The sequence below is a fragment of the Acomys minous genome, assembly GCF_964271855.1.
Source record: "Acomys minous genome assembly, chromosome: 12".
NCBI classification, from domain to species: domain Eukaryota; kingdom Metazoa; phylum Chordata; class Mammalia; order Rodentia; family Muridae; genus Acomys; species Acomys minous.
This window is the reverse complement of record NC_140493.1, coordinates 89,478,076-89,499,661: the sequence shown is the minus strand read 5'-3', so window position 1 is coordinate 89,499,661 and position 21,586 is coordinate 89,478,076. Positions and strand designations below refer to the sequence as shown.

The 21,586-nt window shown below is 46.6% G+C and overlaps 1 protein-coding gene and 1 long non-coding RNA gene across 3 annotated transcripts in view; one reads left to right on the top strand and one right to left on the bottom strand.

Annotated features, from left to right (window-relative positions):
- Positions 1 to 2,849: 2,849 nt before the first annotated feature.
- Positions 2,850 to 3,829, bottom strand: LOC311578707. The gene is made up of 2 exons (XR_014772937.1): positions 3,582 to 3,829; positions 2,850 to 3,263 (listed from the first exon to the last, which is right to left on the bottom strand). It is a non-coding gene; the product is annotated as an uncharacterized lncRNA (long non-coding RNA).
- A 131-nt stretch (positions 3,830 to 3,960) lies between these two features.
- KPNB1 (karyopherin subunit beta 1) overlaps positions 3,961 to 21,586 on the top strand; it is a gene marked incomplete at its 3' end in the record, with an annotated part of 29,841 nt that continues 12,215 nt past the window's right edge. The window contains exons 1-11 of one of the 2 annotated variants that reach the window (XM_084748736.1): positions 3,961 to 4,302; positions 4,408 to 4,466; positions 6,477 to 6,659; positions 10,137 to 10,337; positions 11,433 to 11,585; positions 13,932 to 13,991; positions 14,464 to 14,553; positions 15,311 to 15,421; positions 16,927 to 17,028; positions 20,260 to 20,484; positions 21,375 to 21,566. In XM_084748736.1, the coding sequence (XP_084604862.1) occupies positions 4,263 to 4,302; positions 4,408 to 4,466; positions 6,477 to 6,659; positions 10,137 to 10,337; positions 11,433 to 11,585; positions 13,932 to 13,991; positions 14,464 to 14,553; positions 15,311 to 15,421; positions 16,927 to 17,028; positions 20,260 to 20,484; positions 21,375 to 21,566 (1,416 nt within the window). In that variant the 5' untranslated portion in view covers positions 3,961 to 4,262. The remainder of the gene's footprint in view (positions 4,303 to 4,407; positions 4,467 to 6,476; positions 6,660 to 10,136; positions 10,338 to 11,432; positions 11,586 to 13,931; positions 13,992 to 14,463; positions 14,554 to 15,310; positions 15,422 to 16,926; positions 17,029 to 20,259; positions 20,485 to 21,374; positions 21,567 to 21,586) is intronic. The other variant, XM_084748737.1, reaches the window with a different exon arrangement.

Genomic DNA, 21,586 nt, shown 5'->3' with positions numbered 1-21,586 from the left:
GAGAAACCCTGTCTGGAAAACCCAAAAACACCAACTAAACCAATCCTGGACTCAATCTGACCTTGGCTGTCAACTTGATTAGATCTGAGGTCAATGAGGAGATGGAAATTCTGGACAGGCTTGTAAGGATATTTCCTGGATAGACTCTCCCTAGAGTGAAGACTTTTCAGTGGTAGCAAAAAGGGGAAAGCTCTGTGCGCTGCTGGTCAGTCTATCAGGTAGCCGCTGCCACCTTCCACTGATACTAAAACAAGCTTCTAGCCGGCGTGGTGGTGCACGCCTTTAATCCCAGCACTTGGGAGGCAGAGGCAGGCGGATCTCTGTGAGTTCGAGGCCAACCTGGTCTACAAAGCAAGTCCAGGACAGCCAAGGCTACACAGAGAGACCCTGTCTCAAACAAACAAACAACAGCGTCTATGGTTTTCCAACATGGATTGAAGAGTTGCAGCTAGCTCTCCAGGAGTCCTCCAGGCTGTCAGCACCAGTTTGAGACTTAAGCCACCCAGCCCTGTGGACTGAAAACGCTACTGGGGAACACTAGCGCACTAGGAAAACCCTACACCAGCTGATCTACAACCTGACACCAGTTTAAAGCCATACATAAAAGAGCCCTTCAACTGGGTGTGGTGGCTCACGCCTTTAATCCCAACACGGGAGGTAGATGCAGGCAGATCTTTGTGAGTCTACAAAGGGAGTCTAGGACTACAAGAGAAGCCCTGTCTCAAAAAAACAAAACAAACCAAACAAAACAAAAGCCCTTCTCGCTGATAAGAGCAAGAAGCTGGGGGTTAGGGAAATCAACCAGTTCCAAGACTGTGCTGGCAGCCACGGCCTGGACTTCTTGCCACAGCTCCCTTTGTCTTTCCCCTGACTTAGGAATCAAAGTTACCGAGGCGCAGGACTGGCAAAGGGGTGTGTGTGTGTAGGCATGTGCACATGCTTGCACAGTGAGGGGTGTGTGTGTGTGGGCATGTGCACATGCTTGCACAGTGAGGGGTGTGTGTGTGTGGGCATGTGCACATGCTTGCACAGTGAGGGATGTGTGTAGGCATGTGCACATGCTTGCACAGTGAGAGGTGTGTGTGTGTAGGCATGTGCACATGCTTGCACAGTGAGGGGTGTGTGTAGGCGTGTGCACATGCTTGTACAGTGAGGGGTGTGTGTATGTAGGCGTGTGCACATGCTTGTACAGTGAGGGGTGTGTGTATGTAGGCGTGTGCACATGCTTGTACAGTGAGGGGTGTGTGTATGTAGGCATGTGCACATGCTTGTACAGTGAGGGGTGTGTGTGTAGGCGTGTGCACATGCTTGCACAGTGAGGTGTGTAGGGGTGTGCACATGCTTGCACAGTGAGGGGTGTGTGTGTGTAGGCATGTGCACATGCTTGCACAGTGAGGGGTGTGTGTAGGCGTGTGCACATGCTTGTACAGTGAGGGGTGTGTGTATGTAGGCGTGTGCACATGCTTGTACAGTGAGGGGTGTGTGTGTAGGCGTGTGCACATGCTTGCACAGTGAGGGGTGTGTGTGTAGGCATGTGCACATGCTTGCACAGTGAGGTGTGTAGGGGTGTGCACATGCTTGCACAGTGAGGGGTGTGTGTGTGTAGGGGTGTGCACATGCTTGCACAGTGAGGGGTGTGTGTGTGTAGGCGTGTGCACATGCTTGCACAGTGAGGGGTGTGTGTGTGTAGGCGTGTGCACATGCTTACACAGTGAGGGGTGTGTGTGTGTGTGTGTGTGTGCACATGCTTGCACAGTGAGGGGTGTGTGTGTAGGCGTGTGCACATGCTTGCACAGTGAGGGGTGTGTGTGTGTAGGTGTGTGCACATGCTTGCACAGTGAGGGTGTGTGTGTGTAGGCGTGTGCAAAGGCTTGTACAGTGAGGGGTGTGAGTGTAGGTGTGTGCATACTTGCACAGTGAGGGGTGTGTGTATAGGTGTGTGCACCATTTGTACAGTGAGGGGTGTGTGTGTAGGTGTGCACATGCCTTCAGCGACGAGAGGGCAGCAGGGGCAATCCTAGCCTTTAGGACTCTGAGGGAATACTGAAGCCAGCATGAGCTACACAGTAAGTTCTAGGCTAGCTGTCTCAGAGGCAAAAAAAGAATAACCCCTGCTCACCACACAAAACAGAATACATATGTATACAATAAAACTCATTTCCTGGGTGATCTTGGTGGATCTCTGAGTTCAAGGCCAGCCTGGTCCAACCTACTTTGTTCCAGGCCAGACAGAGCTGCATGAGACTCTGTCTTTTCTTCTTTTGGGTGTGTGTGTGTAGGGTGGACACATGGTTTCTTTGCTTTATGTAGACCAAGCTGGACTCCAGAGATCCACCTGACTCTGCTTCCCAAGTAAGACTCTGTCCTAACAACAACCAAAGCAGGGCTGTGAACAGAAAGCAGTCGCCTTTAATGCCAGGACTGGGGAGGCAGACAGATCTCTCAGAGCTCGAGGCCAGTCTGATAGACAGACCAAATTCCAGAATAGCCAGGGCTACACAGAAAAACCCTGTCTCGAAAAACCAAAATCGAAACAAACACCCAAACCAAATCCATGCTTTCATACTAACCAAAAAATGTTTTCAAAATCAAAGTTAGGGTGAATCATGAAAGAACGTGCATTGTGCATACCCGAAGCTGTCAAAAAACAAATTGAAAAAATACAACAAAACACGAAACCATACGTAGCCTGTCTGCCCTTCCAGAGCACAGTAAATCCTCTTGGGTTTTCAGTGTGGCTAGTGTAGGGCAGTTTCTTTACCTACTTGCAATTCTGGACCCATCTGCTTCTAAATCCTGACTTGCAGCCCAGGTATTCAATTGGGGAGGGGAAGGGAATGTCAAGCAACTACATCTACCATATTTTATTTTATTTTTGTAACAGGATCTCGGACTGTAACTCAGGTTTAGGAATATTGATATGGCAGGTGTGTCGCCACGCCTAGTCAATCCACATGGTCACTATGTTCTTACACACATCTCTACGGAGTAAGTTTGAGCACCAAAGGTTTATTCTAACAAGTGTTGAACAGTCCGCGAAACTTTTTAAGAGCACGGGTCCCTGGTAGAGCCTCGGACGGCAACGAGGCGCGCCCGAAGGCCAGCTTCGATCCAGTCTTTAATAGGCTGTGTGACCTTGGACACGCTTCATGCTCACTCTGGGCTCCACAGTTTTCAAATCCGCAAAGTTGGAAGGTGAAACACGTGGTCCTCACGGTCCTGCCCTCGGCAGCCAGCCGACCTCTCGCCATTTCTGCAGCTTCCTGTGGGCGCGGCGCAGGACTTTTAACGGTTCCCCCCCCCCCACACCTCCTCCCCGCCCCCTCCGAGGCCCGCGAAACCCACAGTGCACACACTCCGGCAAGTGACCGCTCTCCGCGGAGCCCGGTCCGAGCCGCTCGTGCGCGGCTCCGCCCACGCCGGAGGCATCCCGGCGTGCTCCGCGCTAGACTCTTTAAGCGCCCTGGCACCTCCCGCCTTTACTCGCGGCGACCCCGAACTCCTTCTCCCCCAGCTCTCCCGGCGCCGCGTCCTATCAAACGTCCAGTCTCCCAACCAATCGGGCGCGCTCGGAGACTTACCTTCCGCCCACCCTCCTCCCCGAGCACAGTCCGTCGGAGCCCGAAGGCCTTTACCAGGCCAGCCCAATCAGCGGCCGGCTCTCACCTGCCCCACCCCGATGTCCCGCCCCCCCCAGCCAATCAGCACTCCCCATCCAGCCGCCTGCCCAGCTAACCGGGCCTTGAAGGCCGCGGACGAATAGGCTCGCGGCGGCCCTTCAACGCTAACCTTCCAGCCAATAGGAAGCTCCGCGTGGCCGCGGCAGTAGCCAATCCCCGTGCAGCGCGGTGCCGCCGCGGAGAGGTCCGGCAGGAATATCCCTCCGCTCCCCCCCCTCCCTCCCTCAGTCAGTCTCCCTCCCTGGCGATCCGCCTCTCACTTACTGCCGCCCTTCCTTCTTTCTCCCTCCGCCGCCCGAGCACCAGCCGCGCTCTGAGCTGCCCCCGGGGTCCCTCCCCCGCCGCCAGTAGGAGCAGCTGCCGCCGCCTAGCATATTAGGAAGGCGGAAGGATAGAGAGAGAGAGGGGAGGAAGGGGAGCCGGAGCGCCTGTCCAGAGGCAGCCGGTGAATGGGCTTGTGGTGACCCCCACCCCCCACCCCACCCTCCCTTCCCACCCGACCCCCAACCCCCATCCCCAGTCGGAGCCGCCGCCAGAGAGGCCCGGGCCGTCGTCTTGGGAGGAGCCGCCTTCACCTCCGCCATGGAGCTGATCACCATCCTCGAGAAGACCGTATCTCCGGGTAGGACTCAGGGCCGGGGGGTCGGGCTGAGGTGATTGGGGTGGGGGAGGGGGGGTGGCCCCTCTGACCCCGCTGCCTTCTCCCCCACCCCGTTCCTCCCGGCAGATCGGCTGGAGCTGGAAGCGGCGCAGAAGTTCCTTGAGCGTGCGGCCGTGGAGAACCTGGTGCGTGCTGCCCGCCGCGCCCCATCCCGCCGCGTCCCCATCCCTGCGTGCGGCCCTTCCCGCCCTCCTGGAGGCCCAGGCCTCAGGAACCCACCCCGCCCCATCTCGTTCCCCCTCCCCCCCCAACCCGGTCCAACCTAACCCCGCCATCGGGAAGCCGGTGGGTGTGTCCCGCCCCGGGCCCTGCTTCTGCCCAATGGCGAGGCGCGCCGGGGTGATCGCTGGCCAATCGCCGTGCGGCCTGAGGGCGGCGGTGCAGCGGGAGGGAGAAAGAGGGAGGGAAGGGAAGTTAGGTTGCATGGCGCTGCGTGTTCAGCAAGGGTGGGGGTTGGGGAGCCGGGCCTAGGGGCCATGTGGAATCTCTGCGCTGGGCCGCCTGCCTTGTACTGGCTGGGGCCGTCTTCTCCTTCCTGTCCCACGACTCTTGTGGTCGCCTGCAACTACTTATCATTTCCTAGCTCCCTTGGTCTGTCCTCATGGCCACGCCTGGCCCCCCGACCGACCACCTATGAACCATTGCCACTAGTTTTTCCTTTTCGTGCCCTATTATCCCTCTCCTGGGCTAAGTGTGCACGTATGTTATGTTTGGACTTGGATTATCAGAGACCTCATCCTTAAGGATCTGAGGCTGAACATAACTCATTCCTGAGATTGAGCCCGTTCCTGATGAAATCACAGAGGAATAACCCCTTTTTTCATATTTTCGGATTTAAGAAGTATGTTTACCAAAAGAGTGACCTTTGTATAGGAAAATGAGGCATAACTGAAATAGCCTGGTGCTAGAATGTTTCTCCTTGCCTTTTAGGAGGATGAGGAATGGAGGGCAGGGTGGATGGTATTGAAAGTCTCTTAAAGGTATTAAGTCAAAACAAAACACTGTAACCAAGTGTAGTCTCTTGTGATAGCTTGACAAAATAGTAACATCCATAAAGGGACAAACCTGGTTTGTACAGACCACTTTTTGGTGCAGAGGTAAGCAACCTTTTGTCTCTAACTGACCACGGCATTTCAAGTATTTCCTTGTTAGTATAGACTGATAATTCCGTTCATGGTGTATTACTTATGCTTTTGCTAATTTGCAAGAAGCTGTTTATCTTGCTCCTAAAACTCTTCAGTGGCACATAAGAGAACTTGGGCAATTATCTTGTATGTTTGTAAGGTTTGAGAGCTGTAAGAGAAAGCGTCTAGTTTTGGCTTTTTTAACTTCCCTGTTTGGGACTCCTTCCCCCTTACTCCCAGAGAGAGTGCTTTGGTAGAGGAATGAATGTGTTAGGAGTCCTAAGACACTGGCTTTGGGACTGTATTGCAAGACATTAGGAAGATGCATTGTTTGGTTGATAGTAGGTCCAACACACAGTAGGGCCTCTGAGGGCCTCAGGTACATCTTGAGAAGTGTCATTTTTTATTTTATTTTTTTTCCATTTCTGAGTACTAGTTACCAGTTTTACTTATAAATCCCTTTTGCTGAAGATTCAGAACTAAAAATGCAGAGCATGTGGTCCTTTTATTCTGTTTTACATTTTTACACATCTATCTGTTAGAAAAGATCACTTCTATGAGATCAGAGGGCTGCCTTGACTGTTGTTTTTAGGCTAGTTTTTTAATTTTTAAAATTTTTTTGTTAAGTATACAAAGTTTTTATTCAGCAAATTTGTAGTACTGGGCATTCCTGTGCGTGCTTGGGGAAACTTGTACCTAGGATAACCCACCTCCAGGTTGTCAAAATGGGTTTTAATTCTGGGGGGCTAATTAGACAGCATGATCTTAGTAGGAAGATAGCATCTCTTCATACAGTAAATAGTATTTTTTACAGGACTTGCTTTGAAGTGGGTTCTTACTACATTGCTTAGTCTGGCCTTAAATTTTTGAACCCAAGGAAACCTTGAATGTTGAATCTAGCCAGGCATCCTTAAAGTAAATATTTCCCAGTGTCTTGTGTGCGAGTCTCAGTAGTTTACAAGCAGGTGGAAACTGATGAGCTACTCATTCACAAATCTTTCTTTTCCACAGCCAACTTTCCTTGTGGAACTGTCCAGAGTGCTGGCAAATCCAGGAAACAGTCAGGTTGCCAGAGTTGCAGCTGGTCTACAGATCAAGAACTCTTTGACATCGAAAGATCCAGATATCAAGGCACAGCACCAGCAGAGGTGGCTGGCCATCGATGCAAACGCTCGGCGGGAAGTCAAGAACTATGTAAGTGACTGTCATCTTGGTGCCATGTGGCCTAAGGACTATGACCCAGGTCTCTGTCATTACGTGGTGTAGTGCTTGACAGATATGTTTCTGTGACCTAAACTTTACCTGAAGGTAAAGATTTACTTTGATTAAATTCTCAGTGTGGCTGTAGGTGTTTGGTTCAGTTTGGGTTCAGCTGGCTAAGGTGACCTGTAGCAGTTTGGGAAACTTTAGTTGGGTCCCTAGATAGGATTGGAGAAATAGAGGCTTTGATGCTATGTATCATAGCCACCTAAGAAAGTTCACTGAAACTGTGTCTTCTAGTGTGTGAGTGTATCTTAGTGATGGAGATGTCTAGAATCACAAAGCATCAGGTTCTTCTTAGCACCCGGGAAGAGAAAGTGTATTTGGGGTCTCTAGACTGAAGCAGGGCAGTTTGTTTTCCACATAGTCTCATGTAGCCCAGGCTAGCATCAAATTCCAGGTTATCCTGTCTTCACTTGTCAAGGACTGGGATCATAGGCATTTGCCACCACACTGCACTCTGATATTTGTGTGTGTGACAAGGTGTAGTAAGTAGCTCAGCCCAGCCTTGAATTGAGCCTTTCTACATTTGCCTTGAAGCCTGGAGTGTGGTGTTTGCCACATGCCTGGATTTTCAGAGATATCTTATTTATACATGTTTGGGTACCTTTGGAAGCCAAAGGTGATGATGTTGGGTCCCCTGGAGTTGGGATTGTGTGCCATTGTGAGCCATCACACAAAGGGTGCTGGGAATTGAACTCTCAGGCCATTTGGGTGAGCTGGAAGTGTTACTGCCTGCTGAGCTGTCTCTCCAGCACAGTCAAATGGCTTCGGTGGTGGCCAGTTCTTGTTCTTTTTTTTCACATGATACTCTGTAAAGTCAGAGGGATAATTAAGTGATTTTGAGTACAACATTAATGATGTTGTTGTTTTTCTTTTCTTTTCTTTTCTTTTCTTTTCTTTTTTTTTTTTTTTTTTTGGTCCATGTCTCACTATATAGACTGGGCTGGCCCCAAAATCACAATCTACTTGCCTCTGCCTCCTGTGTGCCAGGATCTAAGGTGTGTGCCAGTACACCTGGTCCTATTAAAGGTTCTTTTATGTACTTAACCTAATTATGAAAAACTTCTTGAGATCTTAGCATTGTGAGAGAGATAATGAATTTTTAAGGACAATACAGTGCTCTTTGCTGTTTTTACATTGGCATTTTTGTGAGGTTTTGTTGTTGTTGTTGAAAACCTAAGACTCAAACATAGGCAGGTTTTATTTATTTTTTTCTTAGTCAGTTTCAGTCAGATCTGCTTGTCTCTGCCTTCTTGAGTGCTGGGATTATACATGTGTGCCATTGTGCTCAGATGAAATGACATTTTTATAAAGTATTGTCTTTAGATAGAGTCTCACTATGTAGCTCTAGCTGGCCTCAGACTCACAGTGAAGACCAGGCTGGCCTTAGACTCACAGTGTAGACCAGGATGGCCTCAGACGCACAGAGATCCACCTGCTTGTGCTTCTCTAGTGCTGGAATTAAAGGCGTGCACCACTGTGTCTAGCGATTGAGTTATTTTAGTTAATACATATGTGTGTGGGTGTGTGCACTTCAGTGTAAGTACCTCTAGAGGACGAAGGTTAGATTCTCCCCTGGAGCTGGGGTTATAGGTAGTTATGAGCTGCTCCATGTAGGAGCCAAGCTTGAGTTCTCTCTAAATGATGTGTGCATTTTAATGGCTGAGCCATCGTTCCAGCCACAGATAATTACATTTTAATCCCTTCCTCTTCTTAGCTGTTGTGCACGAATTAAATATATTTTGTCACTAAAACTCTCTTTGTTAAAAATTTAATTTATTTATTTTGGCTTTTTGAGACAGGGTTTCTCTGTGTAGTCTTGGCTGTCCTGGACTCATTTTGTAGACCAGGCTGGCCTAGAACTCACAGCCATTCGCCTTGCCTCTGCCTTCACGCCTAGCTATTTTTTTTTTTTAAATAATAATTTGGGGCTAGTGGTCACCAAACACTGTGTTACCGGGCTGACTACTACCATACATGGGGTAATCCTCTTACCTTTCGCTCCCTGGTGCTGGGCTGGGTGTCTGCACCCTAGGCTGGGACCTGAGTCAGATTGGGTGACTCCCATTTTGCTCCTGAGGTTTTAGAGAGTTTACCTCATTTTTCCTCTGTGGTTTTGAGAAAAGATCTCACTGTGTAGCCCAGACTGGCCTTGGACTCAAGTTATTTTTCCTGCCTCAGCTTTCTGAGTGCTGTGATAGTAGGCACAGGCCAGTGTGTCTACCACTTTATGTGTTTGATGTGCAATTTTTATTGACAACCCTTTTAGTCCTACTGTTCCTAGAGAGCAAAATTTTCATTTAAGATCAGAATTATTTGTTATTGGGTAAAAGTGATCTACAGTGTAGCTAATAGCTACACCGCAGGTCACTAAGTGACCTGACCTAGTCAGCAGAGCTGTCCTGAATGTCTGGCAGCTTTTCTTTGTCCTGTGTTCATGCCAAGAACTGTTTGCCTTTGAGTGTACTGATGGTTCTTAGTGGGTTCATGGTCTGAATAAGCTGATCATGGTAATGGTTAACCCTGGGTAAATTCTGGCTTTGTCCTTTATCTGAGTCTATGCCATTACCCAGTATAAATGCTGTGTGGCTACTATTTCCAGTGAGACATGCTTAGTGGCAGATTCCCATTTGGCATCAGTGACTACTTCTGTGATGCCTGAGAACAGTATTTTGGTTCCTAGGCATACAGAATTAATCTTGTCAGAGTGAGTGCAACTTATATAATGGCTTGCTTTTAGATTTTGGTAACATTTAAGTGATGGTGTCTCTTAACCCCAAGTTTGTTTATTTATATATATATATATCTCAGTACTGGAATCGCTGTGAGTTCGAGGCCAGCCTGGTCTACAAAATGAGTCTAGGACAGCCGAGGTTACACAGAGAAACTCTGTCTTGAAAAACCAAATAAATAAATAAATCAGAACTGGATTATCAGTGAATGGAAAGGAGGATTGTTTGTGTCATTGGTGAGAAAAATCACTTCCTTGAGTCAGAGTAGATTAAATGTACCGGGAATTATACTCACCTGGTGCTTCCCAGCCCCTCATTACACAGCCCACCTTCCTGTCTACAAGTCATGGTGGGCCTGCTCTTTTTAGAAAATGTATTTTGTTCTCAGCTCCTGCCTTGCCTTTCAGTGCTACTTCTCACTTTGAATCTCTGACATGTTTTTGCAGTGAGATGAGTTGGGAAGAAGTCCATTTGGCTCTAGGGGAGGGATGGTTTTGCTTAAAGCTTCTGGAGACTGGTATTGATACTGCTACAGTGGTCTTTTTTGTGGGATGATGTAACAAAAATGAGACATGATGAAGTGGGGGTAGTGGGTACAATATTCTCAAAGAACGTTAACAGCTTGTTGTTCTGCCTGTTGTGTCCCTTCTCCTTTCCTGCTCCTCTGCCCCCTCAGGTTTTGCAGACTTTGGGCACAGAGACATACCGGCCTAGCTCAGCCTCACAGTGTGTGGCTGGTATTGCTTGTGCTGAGATCCCAGTAAATCAGTGGCCAGAACTCATTCCTCAGCTGGTTGCCAATGTCACGAACCCCAACAGCACAGAGCACATGAAAGAGTCCACATTGGAAGCTATTGGTTACATTTGCCAAGACATAGTAAGTAGTTGCCTATTATTTCTAATTTATATACTTTGATTCTTTTAGCTGTCATTTGGGTGGGATTCTTTCTCAGAAGATGGAAACACCAAATTGCTATAGTACCTTTAAGATGAGAATACTCAAAAGGTTGGAGAGGTGGGTCAGTGGTTACGAGCTGCTGTTCCAGAGGTCCAGAGTTCAATGCCCAGGGACTACATGGTGGGTCACAACCATCTATACTGGGATCTGATGCCCTTTTCTGTCTGTTTAGTTTTGGTTTTTGGCTTTTTGAGACAGAGTTTCTCTGTGTAGCCTTGGCTGTCCTGGACTCACTTTGTTGACCAGGCTGGCCTTGAACACACAGAGCTCCATTTGTCTGCCTCCCGAGTGCTGGGATTAAAGGTATGTGCCACTACACCTGGCCTTGATGCCTTCTTCTGTCTGGCATGCAGGTGTACACGTAGCTAGAGCACACATAGACATAAATAAATATTTAAAAAATAGGAATATTTACTTTGGACCTATATTCTCAAAGTAACAATGCTCTGAAGGAACTTGAGGTTTACAAACTCAAAATGGGGCTGAGTTAGAGTCCTCTTAAGAGCTGACTGGGTTCTTCGGGTACTGAATGTTCTGGTGTCTTTTTCTTTAGTTGGTTAGCCACTGGAACTGTAGGAGTCTTAGATGCAGCCCCTTGGACTGCTGCTGCTGAGGTGTACTCCTCTTGTTGTCTGCTCAGCATTGACTTACTACACGCCCGTAACATTTGACCTAAGCTTAGACGGCCTTAGTTGCTGTACCCAGGTCCCTGGCTGTGGTAAAGCTTTACCTTGTTTGGCACAGGTGGGGAAAACCGGTAGATAGACTGCTGCCTCTCTGTGTGCATAGAAAGAAGAAGCAGAGAAGGGTGCGTTTGGTGGAGAGACGAGCCTGATTTGTTGTATCGGTATTGTGCTAGTCTGGAGCCATTTTATGGCTGCTTTGCAGAACTATCCCAAATGGAAATGTGTGAGAAAAGGGTCGTGGGCTCCTGTAAGTAGATTTTATAACTAAAAAGGCTGCTGATCAGTCAGCACATGTTGCTATGGGTTTATATTTCTCTACTTGTTCTAGGACCCGGAGCAGCTACAGGATAAATCCAATGAGATCCTGACGGCTATAATACAGGGCATGAGGAAGGAAGAGCCTAGTAACAATGTGAAGCTGGCCGCGACCAACGCACTCCTGAACTCGCTGGAGTTCACCAAGGCAAACTTTGACAAAGAGGTACGTTTCTCTGGGGCATGCTAGCCTGGTCAGAGGATGAGGAATGAAAGCCTTAAAGCATTGGCTTTATTTTTAAGATTAGAAAGCTTTCCTCTCCAGGCTAGGTGAGGTTTCTTGTTAGGTACCTTCATGAACTTGATGAAGTGGCAGCTTTGCCATGGTGACCATTTGTCAGTGTAAGGTCAATCCATCTGCTTTGGAGGCATTTGTCACAGTGTCTCATCTGGCAAAACTGACATCATAATCTCCACTTTTCTCTTCCTGTGAATTTGATTATTCCAGGTAACTCATATAAACTCAAAAATGGAATCAGACTTCATTTACCCTTTTAAAGTTTTGGGTTATTACCATTTATTGTATATGTGCATGGTATGTGAGGAGTGGTACACACAGTATAGCAGTCAGAGAATGGACAACTTTAGAGCTTGTTTCCCCTCTTCACCTTCACCCGGGTTTCAGGGTTGAACTCTAGTCACCAGGCTTGCCATTACTCGCTGAGCCTTAGTACTATTATTACTATTATTATTACTATTATTATTATTATTATTATTATTATTATTGTTGTTGTTGTTGTCTTTTTTTGGAGACAGGGTTTCTCTGTGTAGCTTTGGATGTCCTGGACTTGCTTTAGACCAGGCTGGCCTTGAACTCACAGCGATCCGCCTGCCTCTGTCTGCCTCTCAAGTGCTGGAATTAAAGGCATGCGCCTCCATACCTGGCCACTGAGCCATCTTACCACCTTATTCTTGCTTTTTGTTGTTGTGAGAGAAGCTTTCTCTGTTTAGCCTGTGCTGGATTCCTCACTTTGTAGACCAGGCTGGCCTCGAACTCACAGTGATCTCCCTACCTCTGCCTCCCGAGTGCTGGGATTAAAGGCGTGCGCCATTATGCCCGGCTCTCTATACCTGACTTTTTGTAATTAGGTTTGTTGAGGAACGGTTATTTGTTTTTTGTTTTGTTTTTTTACTTAGCATAGTATTTTTGTTGTTGTTGTTTTGAGACAAGGTTTTAGCATAGTGTCTTTAAGACTCATCCATGCATGAGTATTTTCTTTTTGAAGCTGGATATTGATAGTAATCCTTTATGTATGTGCTGTATGTTGTGTGTCAAACCATCCATTTTGGGCTGCTTCCAGCTGTTGGATGCTGTGAGTGAACACTGCTGTTGTGAACATGATTGTGTGCTATCCCTGAAAGCTGATTGCAGTTCTCTTTAGCCTGTGCTCAGGTGAATTACTGAACCATATGGTCTGAAAGAATTTTTGGATTTATGTTGGTTGACACTTTGGCTCAGTTTTGTCATTTCTTGGCCTCTGGTTAGTGAGATCTAGGGTACCACAGCAAACCCGAAAGAGTCCTGCCTCTGTATCCCAAAGTACTGGGATTAAAGGCTTGCGCCACCTTGCCATGCCCCCTCGTGTTTCTGTGTGCTGTTTTGTTTGAGATGGGGTCTCACTGTGTAGGCCAAGTTGGCCTGCAGCTCAGAGCCACCTGTCTCCTTAGTGCTGCAATGAAAGAAGTGTGCTACCATGCCCGGCTTCAGAGTAAATTTTAATTGGTTCAGAAATGGAATTTTCCTTTTAGATCACAAATAATTTAGTAAGGCTAACAGTGAGGTTCACTAGTGTGTTCTCCCTTTTCATTGTTTGATGTGAATTTGTCAGTTCACAGAAAACAAATTTTATCTCTGAAGTCTCATGTGCCAAATAGTCTTAAATTTTTTATTTTGAGGGACAGGGTCTCACTATGTAGCCCTATGTTCACTATAGAACATGCTAGCTTCCAATTCAAAAGAGATTCCCCAGCCTCCTGCCTCTGCCCTCCATGGATGTACCACCACCATGCCCTGCCTGTACATATAAGGAAAGTAGTTTTCCTACATGGAGGGTTTTGGTTTTGGGGTTTTGTTTTGGTTTTTTTGTTTTTTGTTTTTTTTTGAGACAGGGTTTCTCTGTGTAGCCTTGGCTGTCCTAGACTCGCTTTGTAGACCAACCTGGCCTCAAACTCACAGTGATGCCTCTGCCTCACGAGTGCTGGGATTAAATGTGGGACCCACCACGCCTGGTTCACTAGCTGTAGTTTAAACTGGGTGACCTGTGCCTTCTGTCTCCTGATACCTTGTTTGGGAAGGTCACCTTGGGAAATAAAAGATAAAAGACCTCCTTAGAGGGAAGGGCTATAGTGAGGGTCTGGCAGACAAACTGCTGATGATCCTTGCTACTTCGGGAAAGGATGCTAGATTGTGAGGGTTACAGGATCATGACAGGGTGACCGGTTTTCTTTTTAGAGTCTTGAAACTTTACTACTTGCATTTAATGCATTCCTAATGCTCTTTACCTTTCTGCAGTCAGAACGGCACTTTATCATGCAAGTGGTCTGTGAAGCTACACAGTGTCCGGATACAAGGGTAAGTTTGTTGATGTTTGAAAATTATCTTTCCCTATCTTCCTAGGAAATGCTGTCTCCCAGTGAAATTTAGGGACTCAATGAATTAAACAAGGTTTGACTGATCTTACTAATGAAAGTTTCTACAACATATGTCATGGAGACTACTACCCCCCTAAATGCTGAGACTGTTCTTACCTCCTTTGCTAATGACTTAGTGCTTTGAGCTGCTGCAGTGATTCTCTTCATTGTAAACACTGAAATGGCAGTTGGTGAAAGGAACATCGCAGTCTAGGCAGCACTGGTGGGTTTGATCCTCCTGTGGGCTTTCTGGTACTGGGGCATGGTGGGGACAGACTGGAAAGATTCTGAGATAGTGAAAATGGAGGGGTAGGTTGATTTCAGGCAGATGATAGCATTACTCAGGTGCCTTTAGTCAGTAAGCCTATCTTTGCCAGCTGTTTACTTAGTGGCTCTTTATCTGTTCTTAAAAGGTCCGAGTGGCTGCTTTACAGAATCTAGTGAAGATAATGTCACTGTATTACCAGTACATGGAGACATATATGGGTCCTGCCCTTTTTGCAGTAAGTATTTTGTGTAATTTGAATTTGTAGTTAGTTGGAGTGTTCATTATTTTTAATTGTTATTTTGTAATTCTGTGGGTTTTTTAAAACTTAAAGGTTTTGTTGTTTTTTATGTATGAGTGCTTGTATGTATCTGCCTGTGCATCTGTATGACAGAAGATCCCAGTATAGACAACGGTGAGCCACCATGTGGGTGCTGGGACTTGAACTCAGGACCTCTGAAGAGCAGACAGTGCTATTATTTTGGTTTTTTTTTTTTTTTTTTTTTTTTTTGAGGCGGGCTTTCTCTGTGTAGCCTTGGCTATCTTGGACTCTTCTTTGTAGACCAGGCTGGCCACAAACTCACAGCAATCCACCTGCTTCTGCCTATGCCTCCCTGAGTGCTGGGATTACAGATGTGTGCCACTACGCCCGGCTTAAAACATAATTGTATAAAGTCAAGAGAAGTTCTTGAGTATAGGTGTTACGCTTGTTTATTTTTGTGAGGCATTGTTTTACACAGTAATTCCATTTGGACTGGACTGCACTGTGTAGGCTAGGATGGTCTCAGACTCAGCAGTCCTGTTGAGGGCTGGGAGTACAGTTGTGATCTCTACCGTGAATGGTAGAATTAAGCTTATGAGCCAAGAAAATGTGTGCTGACTAAAATTACCATAAAATTAAATATTTTTAATCTTGAATGTCTGGTTAAAGGGATGTCTGACTTGAATTTGTACTTCCTTGAGCTCATGGGGTCTTTTTTCCCCTCCCCTTTAAGATCACAATTGAAGCAATGAAAAGTGATATTGATGAAGTGGCTCTCCAAGGGATAGAATTTTGGTCCAACGTCTGTGATGAAGAAATGGATTTGGCTATTGAGGCTTCAGAGGTGAGCCTGGGATGAGCTTGTCTGAGAAGAGCTGCTGTTTGGCCAACTTTACACTCTTCCTTTGTGGGTGTTGATCTTCTGGAGGGTTCTGTTCTGGACCTCTCCTGGTTTTGCCACCTGCAGGTATTCACATGGATGATTCTGCTGTACACGCAAGGAGGCAGCAGTTGTCAGCTTAGTGAAGTAGCAGCTGATGAGGAGTTTTTCCCTTTTGAAGTCTTAGTGCAAGCCCAAGATGCGCAGTTAACGACTTACTAGCTCTGGAGGAGTCAGATATGGGAAATGGTATCTTTGAGGTCGAAGCTCAGCACTGCCAGTGTGTGCCAGCCAGTATAGCCCCCAGCCCATGCCACCTTTATATAACTTGTGTGCAGCTCTTGAGCCAAAGAATACTGGGAAGAGATGAGAGAATAACCTCAGGGGCGATCCACCTTGTAATGAGACAGGGTTTTTCTTTTTGTAGCCTTGGCTGTCTTGGACTCGCTTTGTAGACCAGGCTGGCCTTGAACTCACAGCGATCCACCTGCCTCTGTCCCCCAAGTGCTGGTATATAAATGTTACATTCTTAGTGTTTTGACTATTTGTATCTGGCAGCCTTGAAGAAAACATCTTTCCTTTCCTGCACACCTGGTTGTTTTATGTGTGTTTGCTTTGTTTTGTTTTTGAAGTAGGGTAGCTCTAGCTTTCCTGGCAGTCATAGATTCCTCTGCCTCCCAAGTGGTGTAATTAAAGGCAAGCACCACTATGTCTAGCTACACACAGTTTTTTATATTTAGGGTGGGTTTTGTTTGTTTGTTTGGTTTGGTTTGGTTTTTTTGTTTGTTTGTTTGTTTGTTTGTTTGTTTGTTTTTTTCAAGACAGGGTTTCTCTGTGTAGCCTTGGCTGTCCTGGTCTCTCTTTGCAGACCAGCCTGGCCTCAAACTCACAGAGATCCACCTGCCTCCCGACTGCTGGGATTAAAGGCGTGCACCACCATCACCTGGCAGGTTTTTTTGTTTTTGTTTGTTTGGTTTTCCCCCTGTGGATTCTCAAGGTAGAACTCTCCAACCCTAAGTCAAGCATTTTACTAAACTGAGTTACCTCTTTAGCCCTTGAGGGTTTTGTTTGTTTGTTTTCATGTATCAGAGTATGACGCTGAATTCCCTGATCCTCTTTCCCAGTCTCTCCAGTGCTGGGATTATAGGTGTATCACCGCCATGCCTGTTTATGCAGTGTTAGGGATTAAAGCAAGGGCTTTGCACATGCTAGACAAGCACTCCAGCAGCTGAGAGCCATCCCCAGTCCAAGGCTGTAATTCTACAGGCTGACTTGGTCCTTTAATATATATGCATATGATAACATGGTTCTGCATATATGCTACATAAATCTCACTGAAGTTCATAAAAGTGTAAGCAGCATCTCCAAATATCACCACAAACATTACTATCAGCCTTCTATACCTGTTGGCGTTCTCGCTGTGTGCTGTAGCATCCGTAACTGCTCGTTTGCTTTGTGTTTCTCCTTAGGCAGCAGAACAAGGCCGGCCCCCAGAGCACACCAGCAAGTTTTACGCCAAGGGAGCACTGCAGTACCTGGTGCCCATTCTCACACAGACACTGACTAAACAGGTGAGCCTCTTGATTGTGCTTCCAGCCAAGGACAAGGGCAGCTGTCTGATGCTCTGTTGTAGATGACGCAGGAGTAGCTGAGCTGAGGCACTGAGTTGTCTGAGAAAAACTGTGCCTGAGTATCTTAGATGTCTTGGTTGTGAGCAAGTCTCATGCTGCTCTGATTTTCGAATGCTGTAGTACACTATTGGGACTTGTGTTTTCTACAAATTGCAGTAAAGACAGTTTATAGGTAGTGGAACATCTCAAAGTAGTAGGGAGCTTGCCGGACACACAGGTCCTGCCATTTTGAGGCTCAAAGAAGAAAAGGGAAATGTAGACTTTATATACTCCCTATAGGGCACTTGAATATCAGTTCTAGTATCTGTAATATCTTCTTTAAATAATTGGATATATATTTTTTAAAGATTTATTTATTTATTTACTATGTGTACAATGTTCTGCCTGCATGTATGCCTGCCCGTCAGAACAAATAGATGGTTGGAGCCACCATGTGGTTGCTGGGAATTGAACTCAGGACCTTTGGAGGAACAACAGCCAGTGCTCTTAACCTCTGAGCCATCTCTCCAGCCCCCGGATATATGTATCTTTAAAAGCCGGATTGCATGCAAATCATTTACATCTTTTTTGGTTTTTTGAGACAGGGTTTCTCTGTGTAGCCTTGGCTGTCCTGGACTCACTTTGTAGACCAGGCTGGTCTCGAACTCACAGCAATCCACCTGCCTCTGCCTCCTGAGTGCTGGGATTAAAGGGGTGCGCCACCACGCCCGGCTTTCATTCACATCTTAATAAAGGATTTAACTGATGAAAAATACCCCCTAGGGACTAGGAATTTTAGCTCAGTTGGTAGAATGCTTGTCTTCTCCACATAAAACCACGTGTGTTGGTGTGTCTGGTCCAACACTCAGAAGGTGAGGAAGGAGGATCAGAAATTGAAGCTACGTGAAATCCTCTGTCAAAACAACTGAACCTAATCCAAATCAGTTACTGTTTCTCATTACAAGGGATAAGTATGGTCACTGAGGAGTGCACAATCAGTACTGCTCTTGGCAAGGACCCGGTTTCACTTCCAAGTACCACAAAGCAGCTGTCAGAGCAAACCTATACTCTGAGACTGCTATGCAGAGATAAAAATGTCCCTCCCTAAAAGCAATTATATTCCTGCCCAAAATACATCTAGTGCTCACCCACGAGAACGCCCAGGACACTGCCAGGTCCTGGAAGGCTTTCAGCTGCCTACAACTATAGCTCCAGGAAGACCTGATGGTTCTAGCCGTCACAGACATGCTCTCACATGAACCCACACACATACAGTCATGTAGTTGTTGGTTTCTGTGTATCTGGGCTATCCTGAGATATGCTCTGTAGACCAGACTGGCCTGAAACTCACAGAGATTAAGGTGTGCACCAGCATACATTTAAAAAAGTGTCATGAAGTTTTAGTGGATGGGTACATGCAGGTGCCTTCCCTTTTCAAGTTATTCCAAGGCAGGATTTCTCTGTGTAGCCTTGGCTGTCTGGTGCTCTACTCTATTCTGTAGACCAGGCTGGTTTAACTCAGGTCCACCTCTGCCTTCCGAGTGTTGGGAGTAAAGGCATGTCAGAAGTTCTTTTATGAGCACTGTAGCTATTATCCATTGTTTCCTTTTCATGGTATTTCATAGTATAGTGTATATGAAACATTGTTAAGGATCTGGCAGGGTTCTGGGTGTTCCTGAAACGAACTCTGAGCACTAGAAATACTGTGTGCAGGAATATAATTGCTTTTAGGAATGGACATGTTTATCTCTGCACAGCAGTCTCAGAGTGTAACTCAGGCATGTGTTTGCTTTCACAGCTTTATATCTTTTTTTAAGAGGTGTGTGTGTGTGTGTGTGTGTGCTTTGCCTCTATATATCTGTACACCACTGGGTGCCTTTTATTTAGTCTTGGAGGCCAGAAGAGGGCATCAGATCCGATCTGGATATTGAAGAGACCAATGTGCATCTCTTCAGCACCTACAATAGTATCTTGATTTTTCAGGATAGGGTTTCTCTGTATCCCTGGCTATCCTCACTTGTTCTGTAGACCAGGCTGGCTTTGAACTCACAGAGATTCGCCTGCCTCTGCCTAGGATTAAAGGCATGGGCTACCACGCCCAGGTTGCAATAGCATCTTTAGTGTCACTACGTATATTTGCTATATTTATTTTTCTCTGAAACAGATTTTTTTCTTTCCTTTTTTAAAAAAAGGAGATTGATTTATTATGTATACAGTGTTCTGCCTGCATGTAACACCTGCAGGCCAGAAGAGGGCACCAGATCTCATTGTAGATGGTTGTGAGCCACCATGTGGTTTTGCAGAGAATTGAACTCGGAACCTTTGGGAAAGCAGACAATGCTCTTAACCTCTGAGCCATCTCACCAGTCCCTCTTTCCTTCTTTCGTAAGACAGGGTTGTCTGTAGTGCAGGCTTATCTCAAACTTGCTATACATAGCAGGATGGCTTTGAACTTTTGGTCATTCTTCCACCTATCAGTGTTGGGATTAGAGGCATGTTGTAACATGGCTGCTTAATGTATTGACAACCAGTCGCAGGACTTTGCAAGCATTCTACAAACTGAGTTACATTCCAAGCTCCTATTGTTTTGAGACAGGGTCTTTGTACACTGGTGGTCTCAAACTTAAGGCAGCCCTCCTTCCTCAGGCCCGGATGTCCTACCAGTTTGGGCAGGCAGTCATTCTTGTATGTGGCTGAAGGCTCTTCATTCTTGTTATATATAATAATTAAGTTGAGTCATCTTCTACCTGTTTCTTAGGTTGACATGGGCTATGCTGAAATGAAAAATAAATGTGAGAGACACAGGGTTTCTCTGTGTAGCCTTGGCTGTCCTGAGCTTGCTCTGTAGACCAGGCTGGCCTCAAACTCAGAGCTCTGCCTACCTCTACCTCCCACGTGCTGGGATTAAAGGTGTGCGCCACCACTGCCCAGCTTTTTAAAAATTTTCTATATGCTTTTATTCCCTGAACATGGTGCTCTAATGATGTTGAGGAGTATGTAGAGAGCCTTCGGAGTGAGTTCATGGCAGAAAGCTAACCTAGTGCCACGTTCTTAGGAGTGTGTAGAAAGCCTTCGGAGTGAGTTCATGAGGCAGAAAGCTAACCTAGTGCCACGTTCTTAGGAGTGTGTAGAGAGCCTTTGGAGTGAGTTCATGAGGCAGAAAGCTAACCTAGTGCCGCGCTCTTCCGCCAGGATGAAAGCGATGACGACGACGACTGGAACCCGTGCAAGGCAGCTGGGGTGTGCCTCATGCTTCTGTCCACCTGCTGTGAGGACGACATCGTGCCACACGTCCTTCCCTTTATTAAAGAGCACATCAAGAACCCTGACTGGCGGTACCGGGATGCAGCAGTCATGGCTTTTGGCAGTATCCTGGAAGGACCGGAGCCCAATCAGCTCAAACCATTAGTTATACAGGTAAAGCCTGGGCAGGTGCTGGAATGTATGGACCGGTGAGACTGAGTAATCACAAAGGTTATTTCCAAACGCTTGAATGGTAGGTAGCATAGGCCTCAAACCCAAAATACACATTCTCATGGAGGCAGCAAGTAGACCATCCCGTGCTCTGTGTATTTAACTTGGGTTTTTGAGACAGGGTTTCTCTCTAGCCTTGCCTGACCTGGAACTCTGTAGACCAGCTTGGCCTCACACTCTGCAGAGATCTGCCTGCCTCTGGTTCATGAGTGCCAGGATTATAGTCGTGTGACACCACGTGTCGTATGTCAGACTCGCCTCAAATTAGCTATGTGGCTGAGATGATTGGCCTTGAATTCCAGATCTCCCTGCCTCCGCCGCCTGAGAACTCTAATAGAATCCTGTGTTGGGATTTGGTGAAGGGAAAAGAACTTTTCCCCCCAAATTTATTATTATGTATACAGTTCTCTGCCTGCATATATATCCACAGGCCAGAAGAGGGCATCATATTACATTATAGAAGATTGGGAGCCACCATGTGGTTGCTGGGAATTGAACTCAGGACCTCTGGAGGAACAGACAGTGCTCTTAACCGCTGAGCCTTCTCTCCAGCCTGGGAAAAGAACCTTTGACAGTTTGTTTTTGTTACTATTTTGTTCTAGAAATGTTTATTTTCAAAATATCTTGGTCATATTTTAAGTTTGTGATGTTTCAGATGGGGTCTTTGTAACCCAGGCCTGCATCAGACTTGCCACATAGAATAGCCAAGCATGGTCTTGAATCCACACGCTCCTGCCTTCATCTCCACGTGCCATTAATGCTCATGAGTACGTAGCTCTTTTAAATAGTACTCTGCATGAATTTCAAGTTGTTTGGCTTTATTACATTTCCAGGCTATGCCTACTCTAATAGAATTAATGAAAGACCCCAGTGTAGTTGTTCGAGACACAACAGCTTGGACCGTGGGCAGGATCTGTGAGCTGCTTCCTGAAGCTGCCATCAATGATGTCTACTTGGCACCCCTGCTGCAGTGTCTGATTGAAGGCCTCAGTGCTGAACCCAGAGTGGCTTCAAATGTGTGCTGGGTAAGAGATTTTCTTCCTGG